This window comes from Danio rerio, chromosome 5 (assembly GCF_049306965.1).
Source record: "Danio rerio strain Tuebingen ecotype United States chromosome 5, GRCz12tu, whole genome shotgun sequence".
NCBI lineage: Eukaryota > Metazoa > Chordata > Actinopteri > Cypriniformes > Danionidae > Danio > Danio rerio.
The window spans coordinates 56,966,866-56,991,375 of NC_133180.1; the positions used below are offsets into that span (position 1 = coordinate 56,966,866).

The 24,510-nt window shown below is 35.7% G+C and overlaps 1 protein-coding gene across 3 annotated transcripts; it reads left to right on the plus strand.

The window, feature by feature from the left end:
• The first annotated feature begins 1,378 nt into the window (after nucleotides 1-1,378).
• On the plus strand, nucleotides 1,379-17,906 carry scarb2a (scavenger receptor class B, member 2a). Of its 3 annotated transcripts, none has more exon segments than NM_173259.1 (13): nucleotides 1,379-1,766; nucleotides 4,781-4,941; nucleotides 6,483-6,630; nucleotides 6,916-7,110; nucleotides 7,736-7,827; nucleotides 8,879-8,998; nucleotides 9,123-9,301; nucleotides 11,845-11,963; nucleotides 12,280-12,353; nucleotides 12,435-12,486; nucleotides 13,213-13,365; nucleotides 14,458-14,505; nucleotides 14,771-16,100. In NM_173259.1, coding segments are annotated over 13 exon segments (1,596 nt in total). In that variant the 5' UTR covers nucleotides 1,379-1,643; the 3' UTR covers nucleotides 14,903-16,100.
• The last annotated feature ends 6,604 nt before the right edge of the window (nucleotides 17,907-24,510 follow it).

Here is a 24,510-nt window from a genome sequence, read left to right on the forward strand (position 1 = left end):
ACTGTGAGTGAGTGCACTTCACACACAATTGTTGACCCAAATAATTTTAAGCATCCTAAGCAAACTGAAATGTGGTAACATTAGTCTGTCTATCCCTATGTCAATGGCTAAATGTTACCAATATTCTTTCAACCTCCAAGCCCATTTTAAAATTTGTGTCTAACAACAACAACAAAAAAAAGGAAACTCATAAAGATTCTCAAACATTGTATGTATTTAGCTGCTGTAAGTTCACCCAAAACTGAAAATTTGTTCATCATTTATTAACCACTACTCACCAAGTGGGTTAACTTGTCACAAATCTGTTTAGTGTTTCTTTCTTCTCTTGGACATAAAAGTGTTTAAACAATTATTTTTTTAAAAATGTTGGGTATCTGTGTTCAGTGTCAATGTAACTCACGGATTTTTAAAATAGTTTTTTTTTTTTTTTTTTTTTTCAAAGTAACTACTTTTTTCTTTTTTAAGTTCAACAAAAAAGACATATCAAAAGTATTAGAATCACTTGAGGCTAGAAACTCCTTTTTGGTTGGACCGTCCCTTTAAACAGGCTATATCAGAAATTATGTTTCCAGTCTCACATAGACTTGTATATTACAGTGATGAGGGGGAAGAAAACACAAACCCGTCTTCGTCAAATTTGCGTGCTGAATGAGACCAGCATGAGAATGTGCTTCAGAATTGGAATCTCCCTTTAAATAAACTCCGCCCCGAAATCAGTCGATCAAATTCGGCATCGCGCTTCTGAGCCGTCGACCAATCAAGGCCGTACGGGGGTGGTCTTACAACGGTGGTCCGGGACGACGTCACCCAATAGAATCGCGAGCTCATCGGACAAAAGCAATGCGACAATCATTGCTTTCCTAGTGAGCCGCCCATTATTCATGTTCATTCACTAATGATTTAAGGAGACACGACAGGATATAGCGGAACGCGAAAACCTAACGGTCTCAAAGCTAATGACTGTACAAACATTAAACGCCATGCTGAGCAGTCATGACTGTTCTCTTACGTTTGTCAACGCAGTTTTTTTGTTGTTGTTTGTATGACAATTTAGCATATAACTGTACTTGTATTCAAACAAAAAAACTTCACGAACCGCCCAAATTAAACGAATATCCGGAAATCAAGCGTAACATAAACGCAACACAAAGTCTTAGCAGTTTAAAAATGATGAAATATGAAAAAATATGCTCTGATCCGTAAAAACACGCATTAACCATTACATTTGAAGCAGAACGGTAAAACTATGCTAACTTATTTACTTATGGCTTGCCTAAACATTCGTCTTGAAAACCCCTTTAAATCGTGACCTCAGCTAAGAGGGCGGTTTAACACGCCCCTCGCTCCAAAAAGTGGTTTCTCATGCGTGACTGTCTCATTTAAATGTAGTGAGGGAGGAAAAGACCTCTGCTCCCTTTACGTTAGAGCTGATAGTCTCTTATCTGAGCATCCGAGAAATACTCCCGTTAATCGCACATCATTGCCGACGTCCTAATGATAGATAGAGGAAAACGATTCAAGCTGTGAGACTATCAGGAAAAAGGAAACATACTAGGACATTCTGTGGTAGAAGTTCTGAATTAGAGACAAAAAATTGTATTTTTTTATTTTTATACAAACAGGCCAGTTTAAAACGATTAAAAATGACTAGAAGATCTTGTACTATTTACGCCACAGGGATTGTGTGCGCTCATTTGCTAATTTTGGGAATCGCCCTTCTGCTGGCTCAAGTCTTCCAAACAATGATCCAAGAACGGATAAAAAAGGTAAGTCTTTTCTGGAAAGAAGTGTCAATGTTAAACCTGTTTAATCATGTAACGGTACAACGCTTTTGCTTTGCTTTTCAAATCGACTTTTAAGGTGGTTCAGTAATGGTACGGTAGTGCTGTCTAAATGAGGTGTTCTGTGTTTAAGCTTTAACATTACGCTGACACTGCTAACATTGCGAAATCATATCACAAGCTAAATCTTGTCATTTATCTATCATAAGACGATCCTTGAAATAGTTCTCTTTTTTACCAGAAAGACAAGTTGTTCATTCAAACTGAGACACCGACTACACAATCATGTTACGTACAGGGGACACCGGCTTTTTACGTTAGCAGTTTAATGGCCCTTTCTTGCCGTGCAGATAGTGAAAAATATATATGGTTATTACATTAACATGATCAAATCACGGGTTTGTTAGTAAACCAGACTAAAGTGTGCTGGTTGTTTTGTGTGACCGAAGCCCATCATATTGCGGAATATATATATATATATATATATATATATATATATATATATATATATATATATATATATATATATATATATATATATATTATGTGTATGAGAGAGAGCGTATAAATATGGCAGGGGGATGTGTGCTATGTGTGTTTGTGGGGGAGGGTCTCGGTGTGGTCTGTTCTCCTTGGGGAAAAAATACTTGGAATTCTGACCTCCTCCCTCAGTATTTTTAACCAATGTGATACTCTTATTCTGGAAATCACGAGTTTGTGGATTTGGTGGTCTTTGGGAGAAGTTACTTTGCAGTGCATTTGAAGCTTCATGTTCAAACTCTCTTGACTGACTGAGACGTATGTTAGTGTGGAGTCAGGCTAAGTGTAGACACCGTTTTTTGAACCCTCAGGTTGTATGCGTGTTTTAAGTAACTTAGGGCGTGGAGTTGAGGTAATTGTGGTTTTATCAGTCGCACATTCATTCAGTGACAACTTGTGACATACTCTATTGTTTATCATGACACTTTCATTATTCGGCCTAAAACTACGTATGACTTCAAAACAACATTAGCACTATTTATTTTACTGTGAACAATGCTGTTCTTTGACAGTCAATGGCTGCTAATATGACTTTATAAATTTAATTATTAATATTATTTAGGAGAAAGTTTGAATGTGTGAATATAAAACCCACTTTGCCTCAAAGGGCGTGGAGTGGGGTGACCTGTTTAAGGAGTTAGTGTATGTGACTGTTGCTCAGAGGCAGTTATTCTGTTAAGCGTTGTATGTCTCCTGGCAGTTAAATCTTCTTTTAATTGCTGCTTTTAGTGAAGGTTTAGCCAAACTGAAAGCAGCCATCTTATGAATTTATGTTTTTGTTGAATTCTTGTTAGCACATAATTAATTTTTAAACTGTTCCTGGCAGTGTCAAAAAGCTATCCAATATTATACCATATGCAGACAACACTGATATTTAATCATGTGTGTAAAGGACTAATTTATTTTGTGTGTGTGTTGTTCTACCTTGACTTCTGTTGCTCAATCAAGGCTTTGAAAATGTTTTGACATGGGTTGATGTCCATTAGAACCTTCAAAGGCAGTTTTCAAGGATTATTGTTTAACCTCTGGATATCTTGTGTGTGATTTATTTTAAAACACGTAGTAATGTTCTAAATGAATCTCTGAAAAACAATTTAGTTTTCAGCATGTTTCATTGTTCGCTTTTTTTTGTGTGGAATACAGAAAATGTCTTGACAAAGCATACAAGAATCCCTGAAAGATTAGAAAAAAGAGTCAATGGGTGTGATGCAACATGATCTTACTCAAAAGAACAGCTTTAGCCTGATTTCAGTACACATGGTTGAACAAGTTGAATAGATTTAGATTTGTTTCTCTATTCTGATGTTGTGGTAAAGCATAGGGCTACTCCTTATGACAGACATGCCATTTATAACTTACATTTAACTCTTAGTTAGATGATCTGACCTGAACTCATTTTTGTGTCATTCACTAGACTCCAATAGTGTGAATAAATGCAGTTTTGTGTTTAAAACCTTTTGGATTGAAAGATTGTGGCATGTTGTAATAATTTATAAAAAAAAAAAACTGTTTTACCTCTAAATGTGATCATTCACTTAACCTAAAATACTGTCATTATTTACTCATACTTTACTTATTCTAAACCTGTTTGATTTTCTTCTGTTGAACGGAAAATATATTTTAAATAAAGCAAGAAACCTTTAACCATTGACCCCATAGTATAAGGTTTTCCTTTTACTATGTAAGTCATAAGTTACAAGTTTCGCATTTGGTAAAATAGAGGAGCTGAAGAAAGAAACTCAAAGTTTTGAACAACTTGAGGGTGATTAAATTGTGGGTAAACAACTTTTTGGATCTCTTTAAGGCCCATCTTTATCCATCTGGTTAGTTATTCTAGCGAATCATTACTCCCTGAAGGCACAGCTCTTATAAGCAAAAGGGCTCAGTGTTGTTTTGAAGTTAGTGCTCTGAAACACTGCTGAAGTCATGGCTTTTGATTCCTGATAGTGTTATCTGCATTTCAAAGCAACATTCTTTAGTAAAAAAAACTTTTCTTGGTTTGTCACAAGTTACCTTTTTGAGCTACTTTACACAATTGTAAACTAGTCATCAGTATTATTTTTCTCTCTTAGTTGTTCTCTAAAGTCCAGTAACGACACAAGATGTGAGAAGTAGAAACGCTGAACGTACTTTTTGATGGAAAGTTCAAATACCAAAGAAATGTTTGTTTGTGCTGCTCCAATGCCATGGATGCGCTGATGTTGATGTTTTTCTTCCTCTTCTGTAATTGAATCAGCTTGACTGTCTGCTGAGGTCTTTCCTCTTTTTTTAACCCCAAATCATCCCAGCTCTCAGTTAACTTCATGTCTGCTGTATTTCTATCATAGTCATTGACCTTTCACCTGAAACTTAGTCAGCATCTAACTGGAAGGCACTCAGCTTTTGTGTTCTTTCTTCCCTAATTTACAATAAAATTCAGCTTAGATGGCGAGTTTATCTATGTCTGTGTTTGGTTACAGGAGATCACGCTGGCTGAGAACAGCAGAGTATTGGATGGATGGATAAATCCACCACCTCCTGTTTACATGCAGTATTTCTTCTTCAATGTTACCAATCCCGATGAGTTCTTGGCGGGGAAGGAAAAGGCCAAAGTTACTCAGATGGGGCCATATACCTACAGGTGACTGACAAAAGCAGTTCTTCATTTTCATAATTCTGGCCTGAATTAAATGTTTGTTTTCTGACCAGTGCTTTCTGTTATATTGTAACAATACAAAAATTTTTACTTTCATATGATACCTTAATAAAATATCATGATGCTAATTCTAAACCAATACTATGGCCAAAACAAACAAAACAAAACAAAACAAAAAAATGCAATAGCAGAGATTTCCTTCATTTATTAACATTCAGTGTTTCTCTCAGCTGAAAAAAGTAGAAAAATTAACCCCAAAATAATTATGAAATAAATACATAGATGTGTGTGTATTATGGAGTCTCTGTCACCATCTTGTGGCGGAACATCAACCATCAATTTCTTTGCTCTGCTCAATGACACAAGATGTCTTCGCTGCAGTCTGCAATCACAATGACGTACTGGACCAGGTCCAATACGTAGAGGACATTGTACCATCCACTAAGGTAAAGCATATACTACTGTAACAGATGGGTTTAGGGTAGGGGAGGAGTAGGCGATCGTCTACCACATAGTGAACCTAGTCAAGTACGTCATCAAGCTGTGGGCTGCAGCGAGGACCATCTGCAATGACAGCCGACGCGCTGAATCTCAGAAATTCTAAATGTTTTAAAATAGACACTATTCTTATAAATAATCTGCATAATTGCGATCTAAACACCTACATCATCCCCTAAAAAGCCTGAAAAGTACATTGTTGTCCAACAGCTGCAATATTTGTTTTTGTTGGTTGCGGAAGCATAGCAGACCTTGTCATGATCCAGTTACTTCTCTTCAAATGTTATTTGCTTTTGTTTGTTTTTGTAGATCACTGATCAACATAAAATACATGAAAAATAAGATACAAATAATATAAAAATTATATTTTTTCTCTCTCTCCATGCTGGTCCACTACACAGCTGTGCGGTTGGACGATTTGTTTGGCTCCATGGAAAATAAGGATTTAATTCATGCCTCACATAACTGTTGTATCACAAACCTCTTATATATCTGCTGCATTTTTAAAATAAGTAATTATTTTAAAAATTGTACCTTGAGCATCAGATTTTTTTCCTTAGTTTCATTTTCTTGATTTCATTTGTGGTGAGTTAAGGCTAGGGAGTATTTTTATATGTAAAACTGGCCACAGTTTAGTTGTGTTATTAACCTAAATCTGGCTGAATAATATTAAGTTTTCTGAAAGGCTGGTTATTTTACCGGCGATGAAGGACAATATTTTGATGTTTGTGGGGTCACCTTTACAGTAGGCAATAGTTTTGGCCAAATATTAGTTATTGATTCTTTGAGATATTCAGGACCTCATATATCATTTTTAGATAAATACTTTTGAGCCAGATTTGTTGTTTTCTCTATTCTCAATTTACAGTGTCCAGTTTATTTGGCTAGACATCTAAAAATTTTCAAAGTAATATTTCCCAATTCCACACTCCAGAAACTTAGTCTTTTGAGTTGATAAGGCCTGTCAAAATAAATTCTGATAGAAAATATATATTTTTAAATTTAATCCTATTTTCTCTCTATCTTAGGGAATATCGACCAAGAGAAAATGTGACTTATCTTGAGAATGGGACAAAGATTTTTGCCACAAATCCCAAGAGCTTTGTGTTTCTTCGCAACATGTCAGCTGGAGATCCTGAGGTTGACCGTGTGACAACCGTTAATATTCCAATGATTGTAAGAAGAATTTTGTTTGCCTGCTTCTGTAATCACAAGTATATTTTTGCTTTTACATTTATTATGTCTGTTGCTAAAAAAGATTATGCTTCACCCAAATGCTAAGAATTAGTTCTGCATTATTTCTCTCTCTCTCTCTCTCTCTCTGTCTCTCTCTCTCTCTCTCTCTCTCTCTCTGTCTCTCTCTCTCTCTCTCTGTCTCTCTCTCTCTGTCTCTCTCTCTGTCTCTCTCTCTCTCTCTCTCTCTCTCTCTCTCTCTCTCTCTCTCTCTCTTTTTTTTTTTAGGCAGTGATGAATGAGTTAAACTCCTACTCCTTCTTTGTGAGGACAGCTGTATCTATGTATATGGGGTCCATGGGCATGGGCCTGTTTATGAATCGTACAGTTCATGAGATCCTGTGGGGTTTCAAAGATCCACTTCTGACCAAACTCCACGCCATGAGACCAGAAGTGGATGAGCATTTTGGCCTCATGTACAATGTAAGAAGTCAGTCAAAATGGGTCATATATTTGTGCAACCAATGCAAACGGTGCATAGGCGCTATTGGAGTTGTTCTGTTTTTATTATTATTATTATTATTATTAGGTACCGAGCACCAACGGTGCATAGGCCCTATTGGAATTGCTCCGTTTATTCTTTTTTTTTCTTCTCCAGAATAAATCACATTTTTGAGGGTCTAAATGTGCTCAAAAACGTACAAAACTTTGCACACACCAGACGTGATAAAAATTTACGTTTGTTAAAGGTTTTAAAGTGACAGGTTTGGGTGTCGCAAAATGACAGTGCCACCTATGCACTATTGATAGAAATGGGCAGTGGTGAGCCCGGGTGTGAGGTTCCTTTCAACGCTGCTTGCAGCTTTAATATATGTGTTATATTTATGACTGATATTAAATATGCTCTGTTTGTGCGATCATAAATATCAGGTCTGTAGCCTAAATTAGCAAGATTAAACTGCACAAAAGAATTATTTTGTCTTTCTCTCTGCACATGTCAGCCAGTCAACCTACCTTCTTGTCATCATTATTCTTATCTCACTCAGATGTCTTTATTCTAAGTTTTTTATTATTTATTTATTTAATTACAATTCCTTTCTGACTATAGAAAAATGGAACCCATGAAGGTGAATTTGTCTTCCACACTGGAGAGAAGAATTACATGAACTATGGCAAGATTGACACGTGGAACGGCATCAGGTACAGTGTTTCTGCATTTTTTTTTTACTGTCATAGTGAGTTCTTGCACACTTACTGTACTTGGCATTGGCTTTTCTACCTTGAAAAATTGGGTTAAACACACAGCTTACTAGCACTGCATGTTAGATAAGTCAAATTGTAAAGTCTAAGAAAAGCTTTCCAGTTCTACACAGATGACCCATATTCAGTAAACACCATTTTAAATCAGATTTGCGTGTACTTTTGCGTGTAGAAAATATGAACTGTCCATTAGATGGTATTTAAATCTACCTTATATATTGATAAATATATCGCAGGGTTTCCAGCGAGTCTTAAATTCACATGATCATGGCATTAATTTTATGAGGATTGCTCACTCATGTTTCATTTCAAAGTGAATTCATTGTTAATTTATTCATTTTATTTTTACTTTAAAATATTGTTATAAATATTAATCTGTATGTGACATTATTACAAGAAATATTGCTGTATTGTTTTCCCTAGGATTTTTCCCCCTTACGATATTTAATTGGTATTAAAAAGTCAAATTTACACTTGTATAACCTGCAGAAACCCTCATATGTATATCCCGGTAATTCATTTTATATCACTTTAAAAATAAAGATTATCATGGGGGTCAAAGATGAGAAATGTAATCATTTGATTGCATATTATTAAAAGACTCTAGTGCTGCCCCAAAGTACTAATTAAGTGTGTTTGTTAGCTTGTTTAAAAGTTAGTAATGATTTAAAATGTAGTCAAATGTAGTATGATACCTTGTTATTTTGTACATTTAACATGTACAGGGCAGCATATCCATGTTTCATTTGAATTATCTTCATATTTCAATCTTTTTTTTTATTTTTAATTTTTTTTTATCATTTGAAATATTGTTATAGACAGCTTATTTGCAATTATTACTTTAATTTAAATTCAATTTGCAACTAGCACATTAGTAAGGCTTTTCTTTGCATAAAATTTATGGAGAAAAAAAGCATAACGATTAAGATTTTCACATCTTTAATGGGAATGCTCTAATCACGTTTTGTAATTTTTTTTTTTTCATTTGCAGTCAGATGAATTGGTGGTCATCTAACCAGAGCAACATGATCAATGGTACTGATGGCAGTGTCTTCCATACCTTCCTGTCCAGAAAAGAGCTCCTCTACATCTTTGCTGCTGATCTCTGCCGGTACGCAAAGCTTTTAATTTGCTTTATAATTTGTTGGAATTATATTGATTTCGATTCCACTTATCAATTTAAAATTTTAATTAGTAACATGCATATGGTTATTTACCATCTTTATTGGATTTAGATCTATCCATTTGGGTTACGTGAGGGACATGGAAGTGAAGGGCATCCCAGCCTTCCGCTTCGCTCCTCCTTCAGATGTACTAGCTCCTCCAGATGAGAACCCGGCAAATGCTGGCTTCTGCGTGCCTGCTGGAGACTGTCTAGGAAAAGGAGTCCTCAAAGTCAGCGTCTGTCGTCAAGGTAAATCAGTTCTGGGTCACACCTTACCTAAGCAACAGTTTTTACAGTGGGAAAGATGTGGGAAGAAGTCTTTCCCTGAATTAAATGGGAAAAGAGGGAAGCTTTAAAAAAAAAAAAATTATCTATTTTGGTACAGCAATCCAAGTGTGGTAAAGATTTTGGTGCCCCGTAAAGCTGGTTCAGACTGATATTCAGTCAAACCAAGGGTGTGTAAATAGTATAGATTTTTTTTTGGTTTCCCATTACTGGTCTCTGGCCTCTTCACCTAAGTTCAAATTAAATCGCTCTGCTTTTGTTTGCTCACTCTTGGACTATGAAAGGGAAATCAGGGTTCAGTGCTTAATGAATAACTTTTAGTGTGATTTTTATGACTGAAGCACTTTATTTGCTGTACGTGTCATCTGAGAGATTAGCCTCTATTGCTTCCGCCATAAACTAGTAGGCTAATATTATTATTTAACTATTGTAAACTTTTGCATTTATGACATGATATATGAACCAGCTGGTGAAATTTGCACATTGTTTGAATAGTCATAATTTCTTCTGGAATTCATGGCAGTTCATAATGGTTGTTTTAGAGCAGGGGTGTCCAAACTTTTTAGGCCGAGGGCCAGATGCAAAAAAACAAACGTTGTCGCGGGCCAAATTTTACATACATCACACAGACACATGTATGTATATATATATGTATATATATATATATATATATATATATATATATATATATATATATATATATATATATATATATATATATTTATATATATATATATATATAAATACAGTTGAAGTCAGAATTGTTAGCCCCCCTAAATTATTAGCCCCCGTTTATTTTTTCCCCAATTTCTGTTTAACGGAGAGAAGATTTTTTTTCCACACATTTCTAAACATATTAGTTTTAGTAACTCATTTCTAATAACTGATTTATTTTATCTTTGCCATGATGACAGTAAATAATATTTGACTAGATATTTTTAAGACACTTCTATACAGCTTAAAGTGACATATAAAGGCTTAACTAGGTTAATCAAGTTAACTAGTTAAGTTAAGGTAATTAGGCAAGTTATTTTATAACAATGGTTTGTTCTGAAGACTTAAGGGGCTAATAATTTTGACCTTAAAATGGTTCATAAAAAAATTTAAACCGCTTTTTAATCTAGCCGAAATAAAACAAGTCTTTCTCCAAAAGAAAAAATATTATCAGACATACGGTAAAAATGTTCTTGCTCTGTTAAACATCATTTGGGAAATATTTAAAAAAGAAGAAATAAATCAAAGAGGGGCTAATAATTCAGACTTCAACTGTGTAGATAGATAGATAGATAGATAGATAGATAGATAGATAGATAGATAGATAGATCGATAGATCGATCGATCGATCGATCGATCGATCGATCGATCGATCGATCATAACAAGAACTGCTGCTTAATTGAATGCATGTATTAGCGACACCCGGTGGTTATTTATTGAATTATGTTCATTTTTATATAGCGGGCCAGATTCTATTGATATTTATAAAAAGCCTCGCGGGCCGCCACAAAACTGATTGCGGGCCGCAGATGGCCCGCGGGCCGTAGTTTGGACATGCCTGTTTTAGAGTGTCAAACTTGAGGCCTGCTAGAGCATATCATTCACACCAAAAGTAAATTCTAGTATTCATGTATTTTGCTTCTAATCAATGCAAACTGGGAGGCGCAAATGACTTTGAATCCGCATTGTGTTTGCCACAAATGCGCAGAATTAGATTTAATTGCGTCTTTTGTGCAAGTTCAAGTTACAGGGCTGAAAATTCACATGGGGATAAAAGCATCTTCCACATCTCCCATATTGCACGTTTGCAGTGTTTTATTTTTATAGTTCTGCATCTCTCAAATGTGACAATTTTGGAGAAAGATAAGGATTATGATGATATTTGTCTTTTATTTACGTTTTTTAACCTAGTAAGGTACTTATGTTCAATTTGTGTTGATGGAAAACATTCAATACAATTTTAATAAACAGAAAAAATCAAGAGAAACATAAAAGATTTATAATTTAGTTGGCTTTTTGTATTTTGTGTTTGCACTAACTTTTTTTTAAATTTAAATTTTAATGTAAAGTATTTTTCTATACCCAACTATGTTGGGTGACTAAACTCATATTTTAATAGAACTATTCAATAAAGTTTAATTAAATTTTAAATTTTAATTTAAATTAAAAATTGTTTATTGCATTAAAAAGTTGATATATTCATTGAGAATATAATTCCTTTTGTAAATGAGGAGTACTCATTAACAATAAACAAAGTATTTATTTGTTACTTTAATGTGTTATGTAATTGCACACTTGCGGTTTTAATCTGACTTACTAGCCTTGTTTGATCAGCAGAAAAAAAAAATTGAAATTACTTTAATGATTTCATTATCTTTATGGCCAGCCAATTGTCTTTATGATCATTCAATAAAGATGATGATTAAGAGCTTTCCTAGATAGGTGCTGATGTGATTGTCGACTAATCTAAATAAAGGAACTAATGTGTTTTTCTATTTCCCTTTCCCTACAGGTGCACCCATTGTTGTGTCATTCCCTCATTTCTACCAAGCTGATGAGAGGTACATCAATGCCATTGAAGGGATGAATCCAAATGAGGAGGAACATGAAACATACCTCGACATCAACCCGGTAAGCATTGCGGGTGTTTTGGGATTTAAATTTTAAATTTACAGCAGTGCTCTGTGTTTGTGCTTTTTAATCTGAAAGTAACAAGTAGTTGTGTAAGAATAGGGTAATTCCCACTCAACCACAATGAATGTGAAATCAAACCCACTAAACTTTCCCTACAATCCCATTAATAGTTGGTTTAGTATGTTGTATTGGAGAATTTACTCATTAAGTTGGTGTGATGGACTTATTTTGGGTTGATATAATTAAAGTCTGTGTTTAATGTAAGCAAATGTTGGTTAATATTTAATTGTAAATTGTCTCTTTTTTTCTCCAGACCACAGGGGTTCCTATTCGAGCTTGTAAGAGAGCTCAACTCAATATCATACTGAAGAGAGTGCGTGGCTTCCCGTGAGTAAAATGCTTCACTAAAATAATTTAAAATGTTTTGAAATTAAACTAAAAACTAATTGAGTTCTTTTTCCTTTTCAGTAACACAAAATTTCTCAATGAGACTATTTTCCCCATTATGTATGTCAATGAGGTGAGTTTTCCTTGATTCATCGTAGGTTCGTAGGTTTTCTGTTTACTGCAGTAGCACGGTCAGAATCTTTTGAAGCAAGTGAACATTGATAAAATAGAGTAAACCTTGTTGCTTTACACTAGAGATGAAAACAGGGAAGCAAAGTTTAACCAATAAAATGCGAATTATATACTTTTTATTTTTTGTCAAACTGTAAAAGGTCAAAAATAAGGACTTGAAAAGTAAGAAGAAAAATGCAAAAACTTTACTTTAAAATGTGATCTGTTAAACATCTCAATTAGCGTAATAAAAAACAAAACTGTTTTAGGTAGGGACCAGACAATACCAAGGACATGTGAACTGTATATTTTTCATTACATCTGTTTTTATTTTTATTTTTTGTATTTTGGTTTGTAGGTCCCTATAGTTGGTAACATGCGTTAATTTAGACAATATGGTTTCAATTCAAACATTAGAAACTAGATCTTTAGTGCGGTGGGTGTTGCAATGGCTTGGGATAATTAGTAAGGACAGTATTACAGAGTGGGCAGGTTTGAATTGGTTATTCACCCAGATTGAAAGGTATACCGTTTACCAGTCTCTGTAGAGTAAAAGCATACAATTGAAAGATCAGCGCTCATTTAACACTATCTTATTACTTAAGTGGGCCTAGTTAATTTTTGTTGCATTGTTTCAGAAAGTTTGCTTCACACCTCATTTCTTTTTATACTTTTTACATTTTTCCAGACAGCAACTATTGATGATGAGTCTGCAGCCCAGATGAGGATGCTCCTGTTAATTGTAACAGTGGTATCCAACTTTCCAGTCATCATTTTGGCATTGGGGGTGATTTTACTTGTAGTCCTTATATTCCTCGTCTGCAGAAACCGCCAGAGAAAGGTAAAAATACATATAATATATATATATATATACACATAGAGAGAGAGAGAGCAAGAGCTTATTTCACTTATAGCTCAACAATTGTTGTTTTGCACATAAAAACAATATTAATGGTGCGAGTTAATATTATTTAGAAGATTATTTTGCAGATTTAGAAGATTATTTTGCAGATTGGAAAAGACTAGAAGGTTTTTACAATTCTATCAACCATACTCGCACTTGGCTTAAATAATTAGTTCACCCTAAAATTAAAATGGTTCAAATGAATCAACCTCGTGCTATTCCAATCCACCGACACAAATTAAGATGTGAAAGATAAAATCTGAATATTCAGCAATGGTTTTGACAAAAAGCATCCTCAAAACAAACCAACAATCAGAATATTATCAAGGTTCCAGAATACCTTTTAAATGCACATAAAACAGAAATAATAACTTTTCTTTATTAAATGATGCTCTTTGTGCATGTCATGCTCGGCCGTGTTACTGACAAATACCTCAGACGTGCCAAGGCTTTGTTTCAAACAGGAAGTTGTGCTTGGACATCTGGGGTATACACCAGTTCACAGTGCTGGAGAATGCGTGCCTTATATTCACACTGAGAAGAAGAAAATCTTTCTTTTTGTTTTATGTGTGCACAAAAATCTTGTGGTTGCTTCATAATATTCTAATTGAAACACGTGGACTGCTTTTGAACATGTCTAGACCATTGCTGTCTGTTGAGGATCGGGAACTTTCAAAATTCATCTTGTTTTGTGCATTCTATTATACTTGTCGCTTGCTCTAATGGAAGATTCTAGCTTTGAGACCAATCTGCATGAGGGTATGCATGTGTTTTAGTGCACACATTATTTTATGACTTGGGTTCCTGTATTATAATATACCATTTTCTTTGCAACATATTGTAATTATCAGTTGAATTGCCTTGGTCAGCCTATTGCTTTAACAAGGAATATGTTTTTGTTCATTTATGTACTAATATTCAAGAGTTATTTTATAGCATTTATTTCATCAGTCTGCCAATGATGCATATTGCTGTTATGTTTTGATTTCTAGTAACATTTTCCTCCCCTTTTTTTTTGTTCCACTTCAGAATGAAGTAAAACGTATTGATTTTACTGAAGCTTTTCATTCTTTTGCTGTAAGTCTTAATTTTTCCCTTATACACACACACACACACACATATATATTTTATATATTTTGCTGTCATTATATTCAGATTTGCCTGTTCTGTAATGCTCTTTAGTGAAATAGTTTCATTATAATGTCCTTGTTTGTTGTTTTAAAAGAATGTAAATCTTTGTTTTATTGCTGCTTCTGCATGGCCATCATGATGTATAGCGTTTTATAATATTTGTAGCTACATACTGTATGGTTTTAACACTGTTCCTGTATGTTCTGCATAGACAACAAAAGATGAAACTGCTTATACCCAAGTGAGCAACCAAGCAGAGGATTCACCAGAGAACCGCAACAATCAGCCATTGAGGAATGGATCATATATTGCCATGTCACCAGTGGAGGCACAAAAGTGTTGATGAAGATGACCGATGAACTTTCGCCTGAGGACATTATGTCTATTCTCACCATTTTTTAATGTGTTTTACTTTTCATCGCAGCAGTCTTCTTTGGGGGCCAGTCACCACCTTTGGCTGAGGGTCACGCATTTTACTAAAGACTTTTTTCTTTTGTGTTTGTTTGTTTCCTTGAGCATGGCCTTCTCAAACTGCCATATCAAAGCACCCAATTCAGTTTTGTAGAACCAACTCTGGGTTTCCAGAGGCTTCCGTTGCCTATTCCTCAGAGGCCTGAAACACACTCTTGCCTTTTTGAAAACACAAATATGCATTGCATGTTCACAGAGTCGTACACCCTCTGAGCATGAGTGTTCTGGATGGGTGGAAATACTGGGACCGCCTGTGCTCTTAAAGTGTTTCAAATCTCTTCTCACACTACTGTATACTGGTCAGCACAGGCAGACCTTGAACTAACACATCTCTTCATATGTCAAACCCTTTGATAATGAGCAGACAAATGCAAACTGTTGATTTCTCACCTCTAGAGTATTAGGGAGCTAAAAGGTCTAATATGCTTACAAAAACTGGGTCTTATCCAGGACTTTTGTGTGTGTGTGTGTGTGTGTGTGTGTGTGTGTGTGTGAAAGAGAGAGATTGCACATATGAGTGTGTTTGTAATTATATGTGAGTATTTCAGCAAGCATGTCGGTGCTTGCATGCTTTTGTCACATTGTGGTGAACTGCTCTGTTGGCTCACTGTTTAAACGACACAGTGTGACAGCAAGTGGAAAAAAATAGTGACAGTCCTTTCCATTTCACAGTGTCTGAAGTACATTCATTGGGATGTCAGAAACATTTCAGCTGTTACAAAAGGTCAGAAAGTCATTGTATTGCATAAATCGCTTAGTATTTTATAATGAACAAACAACACTCACAAGTGAGACTTGAATAATTCTGCCTTACAAATACTTAAGAACATAATGCGGTTCTGCTGCATGGCATTGGCAGGTGGAACTAGATGAATTGCCAACGAAACACGTCTGTTCTGTGATAGTGAGAGCACAAATATAGTATGCAGATCCCATGGTCTAATCGTAGCAGAAGGGGTTAAAGGTCAGCGAGTTTTGAGCAGTAAAGTTTTGCACAATTCTTTTCTGTGCAAGTCCAATTTATAATAACCCTCTGTGGGTGAAAGACCTAGCACTTGAATCACTACTTGTGTCTATTGCTTTTTTGTCCTTGATGTTCGTCGCCTTAAATGAATTGAGGCCATGTTTTAAGTCAACTAGAACAGGATGTATTAACTGCATACTTCACAAAATATTACTAAGGATGAGTGATCACATGTTGTCCAAATGGATGATTCCGTCTGAAGTTGACATAACTTTTGTGTATGTATGGATCTCTAAATTATTCCAGTTTTGGTGGAAAATTCTGGAATGATCGACCTTTGTTACTTTATGTAAATCATCTGTTACCTACTGTGACCACGGTTTTGGTGGCTTGCAGTGCACATTGTTGCGTATTTGCCTGTGCCATGATTTTGCTTATCCTAAAGATTTAGTTTTAAACTGGAAACACAGCATTTGCAGTGTCTTATGCAGCTAAACTAAAAACTGAGGGAAAGTTGTTCAAGTTTTTGTGGAGTTTACTAGTCCATTACATTGACTCTCAGCGAGTAACACATTTTTCAGCCAAATTAGTATATGCATTTACATCAAAATGGTCTTTTCAGTTCTGAGACTGACAAAGACACACTGGACCATTGAGTTATAAGGTGGTTAAATGTAACGTGAGTTTAGTATGAACGATTTGTTAACCTGAGCCATTTCTGTACAGTTTTCTGTCCAGATTCCTTTATAGTGACTTTTGCCCCTGTGCGCTTGACCAAAGATTACACTGGGTTGGTAGATAACTGGTTTGTTTGCTTTCCTCACAGCTGTAGTGCCGTTGATTTTACCATTTACACAAGCATTAGAACCTCATTGCTTACAAGGGCAATTAAGTAAATAAAAAAAAATCTGAAAATATTTTCCTTAGTGTATTATGTGAGTTCATAATGTTTAATAACGCAGAGAAAATAAAAAGTTGCCACAGTGTGCAAAGAAACTCTCAGTATTATGTATTTACACAGCAATACAATATGTAAAAAGCAAATTTTATAATGAAGTAAAAAGGTTTTGTAATCAGACAGACAAATATTTATGTATATATTTGTGCATTTTCTGAATTTATGACTTATTTTTTAGTCTTTTTCATTTATTTTTTTTTGTATTATTTTGGAATATTATAAAATGGGGTCATCAAGGACATTTCGCTTTATTTAAAACAAACAAAAAAAACCTTATGTAGTACCAAGTGAATATTGTTCTAAATTCAAGAAGGAATGATGTATGTGCTTTGTAAAAACTTTGATGACAAAAGGCCTATGTTGTATGTGTTGGGTGTGAGCCTATGATGTGCAGTGATCTCCTGTTATACAGCTCAAATGGTCAACACTGTTTGTCCAACTGGAAAAACAAAGGGAAGGCTGAGTGTCTTTGAGTTCCTTATGGATAGATTGCCATAGTGCCATGTTGGGTACAAGGGAAATTTCCATTTGCAATCTAATCTTTTTTTTCTTAGATGAATGATGCCCTCCTTCAGGAATGAACTTTTAGTGCCATGCCATTGTTGTTTATTTCACTTGCTTTAGTAGCAACATGTTTAAGCTGTGTACAGTTTTTTCAATTACAAACAAAATTCTGCATTACATCTTTGAGGGTGGTCTTAAAACACTGAATATCTCACAATGTCCTCTTGAGATGCATTGCATTTTTTTTTCTTCTTTTTTTTTCTTTTTGTTTTGCTGCTGCTGAGAGTGACAATCCCTATGTCATGTTAGGTGCAAAATCATTTCAAATATATAAATATATAATTTTTTTAGTTTTGATAATTTACACTGCACAAACTTTCTACAATGCTTTTGTAAACATTTTTAGTGTTATTTGCAAAAAATAAAAATAAAGTTGAAATTCTCATCACATGTCTGCTTTCCTCTTTGTTGTTGTGTGTAAATACAGATTTCAGAATTTTCAGACCAAGTAATTTCTTAAATGTATAAAGCTGTATTTTAGGTTTATTTTGTTTCATATTAATTTTACTTTTTTTTATTCTGAACCATGCATATTCAAATTATGAATATGTTTTATAGAATTAGTGAATGGTTATAAATCTCAAGCTCAAGGCTCCATTCATTAGTCTGAAAAATGAAGTAAATCAGTAATCTATAATGTTAAACAGTAAACTATAGTAAAATCATTCCAATAAATTCTTAAGAATCACGGGACACTGAAGTCTAGAATGCTAAAAATTCTTCAAATGAATAAGAATATTCATTTTGCTTTGGCTTAGTCACTGTTTCAGAGGTCATCACAGCAGAATGAACCTCCAACTATACGCAGCCGCAAACCAGTACTGAGAAACACTCTACCCTCATTCACACACACTTCATACTCCTACACTACGCCAGATTAGTTTTTTCAATTCACCTTTTGCACATCTTTGGACTGCGGGGAAAACTGGAGCACCCGGAAGAAACCATTCAAAGTACATACCATGCTCCAGAAAAGAAATGTAAAACAAGTATTTGACTTTGCTCATCCTCAGTTCTGTAATATTCAAGTAAGCTTTTTTATTCATAAGGTTTTAACTGAATCTGTGATCCTCTGTAATTAATGAAACGCTAAAAATGGCTACTGGCACCAAGGACCCAGTTTCAGAATTAAAAAAAATCTTCTTGAATGTTCTACTGATTTTAATAAAATGAAAGACAGATAATATATGACCCTGCACCACAAAACCAGTCATAATTGTCAATCTTTTTAAAACAGATTTTTCAACATCCACACCTGTGGCCTGTTTCAGTAAGGAGATTCAACCAACTCAGAGTTTAAACTCTTAAGTTGATTTATTGAGACTGAGAGATTAAAGACTCAAGAGTTTTCGATTTCAGAATAGCTGATCTGAGTTAGGTCAAACAACTCTGAGTAGACCAACTGAGTTAGGCGCACACACTGTGAGTATATAAAGGTATTAACAATGGAGTGCAGATATTATGAGTGAGCATGGCAACATCTGTAAAAAAGAGATCAGCATTTCTTTCTCCAGCTGAACTTGATATGCTTGTGCAAAGATATAGCAAATATGACCATATATTTTAAAAAGCAACACCACTGCATCTGTGAAACAGACAGTTAGCATGGGAAAACAGCTTAAGTTAATGCGTAATTTTCTAAACTATTTAAATATATTAGTATAATAAAAAAAAGTTATGTAATGACGTTTATAAACTTTTAACACACGTTTCCACTTTTGTACACATTGATCAGTTTTATTAGATTTAAAGTGCACTTGAGTCCCTGCTTCTATCAAGTGATAGAGGTTGATATGACATTAAGAATGTAAGCAGATCTAAAAAAATTGCTTTAGAACGTATAATAATTCCATGATGCAGTAATGCGGTGATGCCATGATTCCAATGATGCAGTGGCACAGTAGGTAGTGCTGTCGCCTCACAGTAAGAAGGTCGCTGGGTCGAGGCTTGGCTCAGTTGGCGTTTCTGTGTGGAGTTTGCATGTTCTCCCTGCATTCGCATGGGTTTCCTCCGGGTGCTCCGGTTTCCCCCACAGTCCAAAGACATGTGGAACAGGTGAATTGGGTAGGCTAAATTGTTCGTAGTGTATGAGTGTATGTGTGAATGAGTGTGTGTGGATGTTTCCCATAGATGGGTTGCAGCTGGAAGAGCATCCGCTGTGTAAAAAACGTGCTGGATAAGTTGGTGGTTCATTCCGCTGTGGTGACCTCAGGTTAATAAAGGGACTAAGCCGACAAGAAAATTAATAAATGAATAAATTATTCCATTAATCTAGTTACAGTACATGTCAAAGGACAGTAAATTTAGGCTAATTGTTTAATTAAAAAAGGACAGGCCATTCTCGTATGTGACGTTGTTCTTTGTGTGACTGAAATGTAGGCAATAGCTGTTTCCAACAAAAAAATATTAATTAAATTTATGTGCAAAATTGGAATATTGCATAAAAGATATGCTAATAAAGCAGAGTTTCCATGCATTGAATCAAAAAGAACAAAATTTTCACTTCCTGATTAACTGGCACCAAATATCAACGTAAAAAACTGAATTTACTGCGGCACAAGAAGCTGCGTGAATCTTTTTTTTAATTAATAAATTTTGCACCTCAGAAGACAATGCTGACACACAATAAACAAGTGGGAGTCTTTGAAGCCATGGAAATATATATATATATATATATATATATATATATATATATATATATATATATATATATATATATATATATATATATATATATACACATACATACAGGGAATATATTTGTGTTTAAATTGACAATATGAAAAGCTGTTTACTTTGGCTTTAGCCTATATAGGTTCTGTTTAGAACATGATGTTATCTGTTCTGACATACTGGGTGAAAGCATTGGTAAATTTGACTGCGAAATTACATAGTTTTGGTTTTGGTTGAGTTTGTGTGTAAAAGAAGCATTTCAAGCATTTTAAATTTGTGTTAACTGGATGCATTTTGTGTCAAAGCAACAAGAAATGTGTTAATTGTATAGCCCACGAAGACGGATGTTGTGCTAACCGTGTTAAGAGTTTAGGAAACTTGTTAAATGTATTGAAAAAAGTGTCATAGCAATTGTAAAAAAGACTGTTAAGTCTTGCCTGTATTGTTTGTGACATTATAGCTTAGAAATACAACAAAATACATTTCTGTCTGTCTCTGTTGTCAAGTTTATTTATAATTTAGTCTTTATCCACAACAGATTTTATGAGCAAAACAGGTCAACTCTGATGGGTTTATATTCATGGTCCCTGGACCTTCTAGGGACATTATATAGATTAATAAATGAGGGTATAAAACTGTTTTTTCGCTTACCTAAGCCACATACGTACTATGTAGATGTTAGAGACTAATTTAACTTATTGAACCAATGCAGTATATGGTAATAATTAATAATAATAATAATCTGGCTCTGGCTGATACACTTCTGCTGATTGACAATCATTTCGGTGACACTCTTTTGTTATCTGGGCTGAAGGTCTAACTGGTTCAGTAGGTACTGGTGAGTCAGACAATTTCAGTGGGTCAGGAGGCTCAGGTTCAGAATGCACCAGTGATTCAAACAACCCTGGTGGATCAGGTGGCTCTGGGAGAGGAGACATTGTAGGATCAGGAAGCTGCATAAAAAGTTCTTGTAGTTGTAGCTCTGGTGATTACAGCAACCACTCTTGGAGCTCAGGTGACAGTGGAGTGTCCCAAGGCTCTGGTAGTCCCTTGTGGGACTTGGATGGAAGCTCTGATTTTTTGTGCGATTTGGGTAAATCTGGCACCCACATTTGTGCAATTCAGAGGGATCTGGTGCCTGCCATTTGGGGTATTCAGAGGGATCTGGCGCATGCCATTTGGGGAATTCAGATAGATTGTACAGTGCCAATGGCTCTACTCTGGCAGTGTCATCAATGGCTCTAGCAGCTCTGGTGGTGGCAGTATCGACCCTGGCAGCTCTAACGGTAACAGTGGTAACTCTGGCAGCTGCATCAGCGACTCTGGCTGTGATTAAGCGCTGATGGCTATTTTGTGTGTGGCAAGCTCCACAGCCAGCAGGTCCAGCTGTTGACTGCACAAGTGAATGAGGATAATTCCTGGGAGGTCTGAATCATTACCAATGTCCAGAAACTTATGAATGTGGTCACAGAGGGTGTTCGATTTTTGGTCAAGTTTACACAGTTGTTCTCCTGGATCCATATGGTGTTGATGCGACTGTCCAGTATTAAGTATATTGTGGGTGGATCCTTCAATTAGGGTATTCGGGGTGTATAAAAGACTGCTTTGACACCGCACTATGCGCGTCTCTGTTTCCTTGGGGGGATAGACGTCATCTCCAAGGCGCCGTCTGAAAGGTAGGACCCGTTTGTGTGGTGCTATGGTTAGCTGGTTCAGTGGTATTACATGCACTTTTTTAACTTTTATCTACAGTGTGGCTCGGTGAGCATTAAGTGAGACATTGAAACTTAAGTGAGGATTTTCGAACACCATCAGGGGGTGCAGTGGATTGCCTCTTGCAGGTATATATGCAGTAGCTTCACTAGTTATGGGGATGCTGTCTGTTTGGATTGTGGTCTCAGTTTCATTTTTCATATGGTTTTGCAGTGATACAAGAGTCGGCCTAGTCGACGTAGTCAAGCCATTGAAGGACCTGATGCACATGTTGAGTGTGTGGTTATCAAGAAGGTGAAAAGATGAAAATGTCATCCAGGTACATAAAACAAACTTGTTTACCACGCCTTTTAGCACATGGTTAACAAGGCACTAAAAGACAGCGGGGTCCTAGGGTGTACTTAGACTGTCTTCTAATTATTTCCCTTATGAATGCATACTAAGTGGTAGCACTGTGGAGGTCTAACTTGGTAAAGACCCGAGTTCCCTGCAACAACTCAGACGCAGATGACATAAGAGGTAAGGGTTACCTGTTATTGACTGCTCCCTGCATCCACAGGTGAAGATGATGAACATATGAAGCAGCATTAAGTGATTCCTGAATATACCTGTCCATAGCCTCTTTGGACCAAAAAGTAAATAACCCTTGGGTGAGAAGTGCCAAGGAGGAGGTTGATAGCATTGTCATATGGCCAATGAAGGGGGAGAAACCCAACTCAAGTTCTGCTGAATGCTTGACTGAAATCGGCATACTCCACTGGGACCCCAGTTAAATCAGCTGTTTTCTCCTACAACACAGAACACACAGAGCCAGGAGATAAGGTAGAACCCAAACAAGACACAAGACAAAACTGACTCCAGGCCACGAAATTCCTGGATCAATCCACACAAGGATTGTGCTGTGCCAGCTAGGATACCCCAGAACAACTTTCCTATTTAACTCCCCAGCAAGTTAAATAGGTACAGCTCAATGACCTCATGGCGATTGCTAGCTGGAGAAAAAAAACTTGCAAAAGGACTGATGTGGGTGATTTTGGAAATGGGCTGGCCAGCTAACCAGCCAACAAAGATGGAAGAGATGAGAGAAGTAGCGTAGATACCCCACTTCCTGGTGGTGAGTCCAGGAAATTGCCCTGAGCCTCTGTGTAATAAAAAAAGGATTTTTTATTTATGTATTTAAATTTTGAACACAAAATGACATTGTGCTGTTAAAATGATTTCTTTATTATGTGTTTTTTTCTTATCTGAAATGTTCTCAGACTGGAGTGAAGAGGAGCGCAGCAGTTTGCTGGAGAGGATGATGTTAAGAGATGCTTATTCTGGCCTTATGCCAGTTTGCTGGTAAATGCTGACACCTAGTGGCCCCTCCAAGTACTTTTGATTTTTTTCAATTAATCTGCCATTTTGAAATCTTCAGAGCATATGATGCAGTGTAAATGTGCCTTCACATCTGGATCATTATCCCTATTAACCCTGTCGTGGACAAATTGATAGTATAAGTATATTTTCATTGATGCGATTATAAAATGTATATTTTCAAAAAGGTAATGTGTCCCTTTACCAACCCAACTTTATAGATTATGGAAAAAGTTTATTTATAATAATAAAATAATGGCCAAAACGTTTATTTATTTATAAAATATGCAATTGTTGCACATTCTTTTTATAATAAAACCCAACATATTTTGTCAAACTTTCAAATAATATTAACTGGCCCATATTGGTTAAGAAATAACACAAGATGTTTTGCTGAGTTTATAATTAATTAGTTTATTTTCATAAAAGTTGAACATGAAGGTTGAAATCAAGATGACAGCGTAGACATTGGCATGACAGGGTCGACAAGGGCTTTAGTGGAGTAAATATGGAGGAACATTTGACAATTTACAACAAGAAATCTTAAAGGGTTAATATAAAAGGGTTTTAAACTTTTCAAGAATTCAACTTCTGTTTTCACTAATTATAATAAATTTGCATAAATATACAAATTAATAGCAACATAAACAATTTTTGTTTTTCAAATTAAACAAAATTTGCTAATGAATGTGTAAATCTTTACATTGTAGGCTGAAGGAGCCTGGTAATAATAGGTGATATCTCTTACTGTAACAAAGCACTTTGCATTTTGCCCTTCTCCATTTATTTATTTTTTTCAAAAATCCAGCCCACATCAGACGCATAAATCCGGCCCACATACCGCCTGGAATGATGGCAATAAGGCGGTTCACTCCTGTTTGCCAGATATGGGCCACAATTAAGCCATTGACATTCCACGTGTCAGCCAGAATTCAACCAAATGAACCAGAACTGCCCTATTCTGGCCCACAGTTTGCTTTTACTCTAGCACAGATCCGGCCCACACCAGACACGTACATCTGGACCACATACTGAATGGAATGATGGCTCTAGGGCAGTTCGCCTCTGTTTGTCAGATATGGGCCACACAAATAAGTCCAAAAAAAAAAAAAAAAACACACATCAGCCGAAAATCAACCAAATGAACCAGAACTGACCCTGTTCTGGGCCACAATTTGCTTTTATTCTGGTCCAGATCTGGCCTACACCTTACACTTGCTGAGTGTGGCAAAGAACAAACATCCCAGCATGC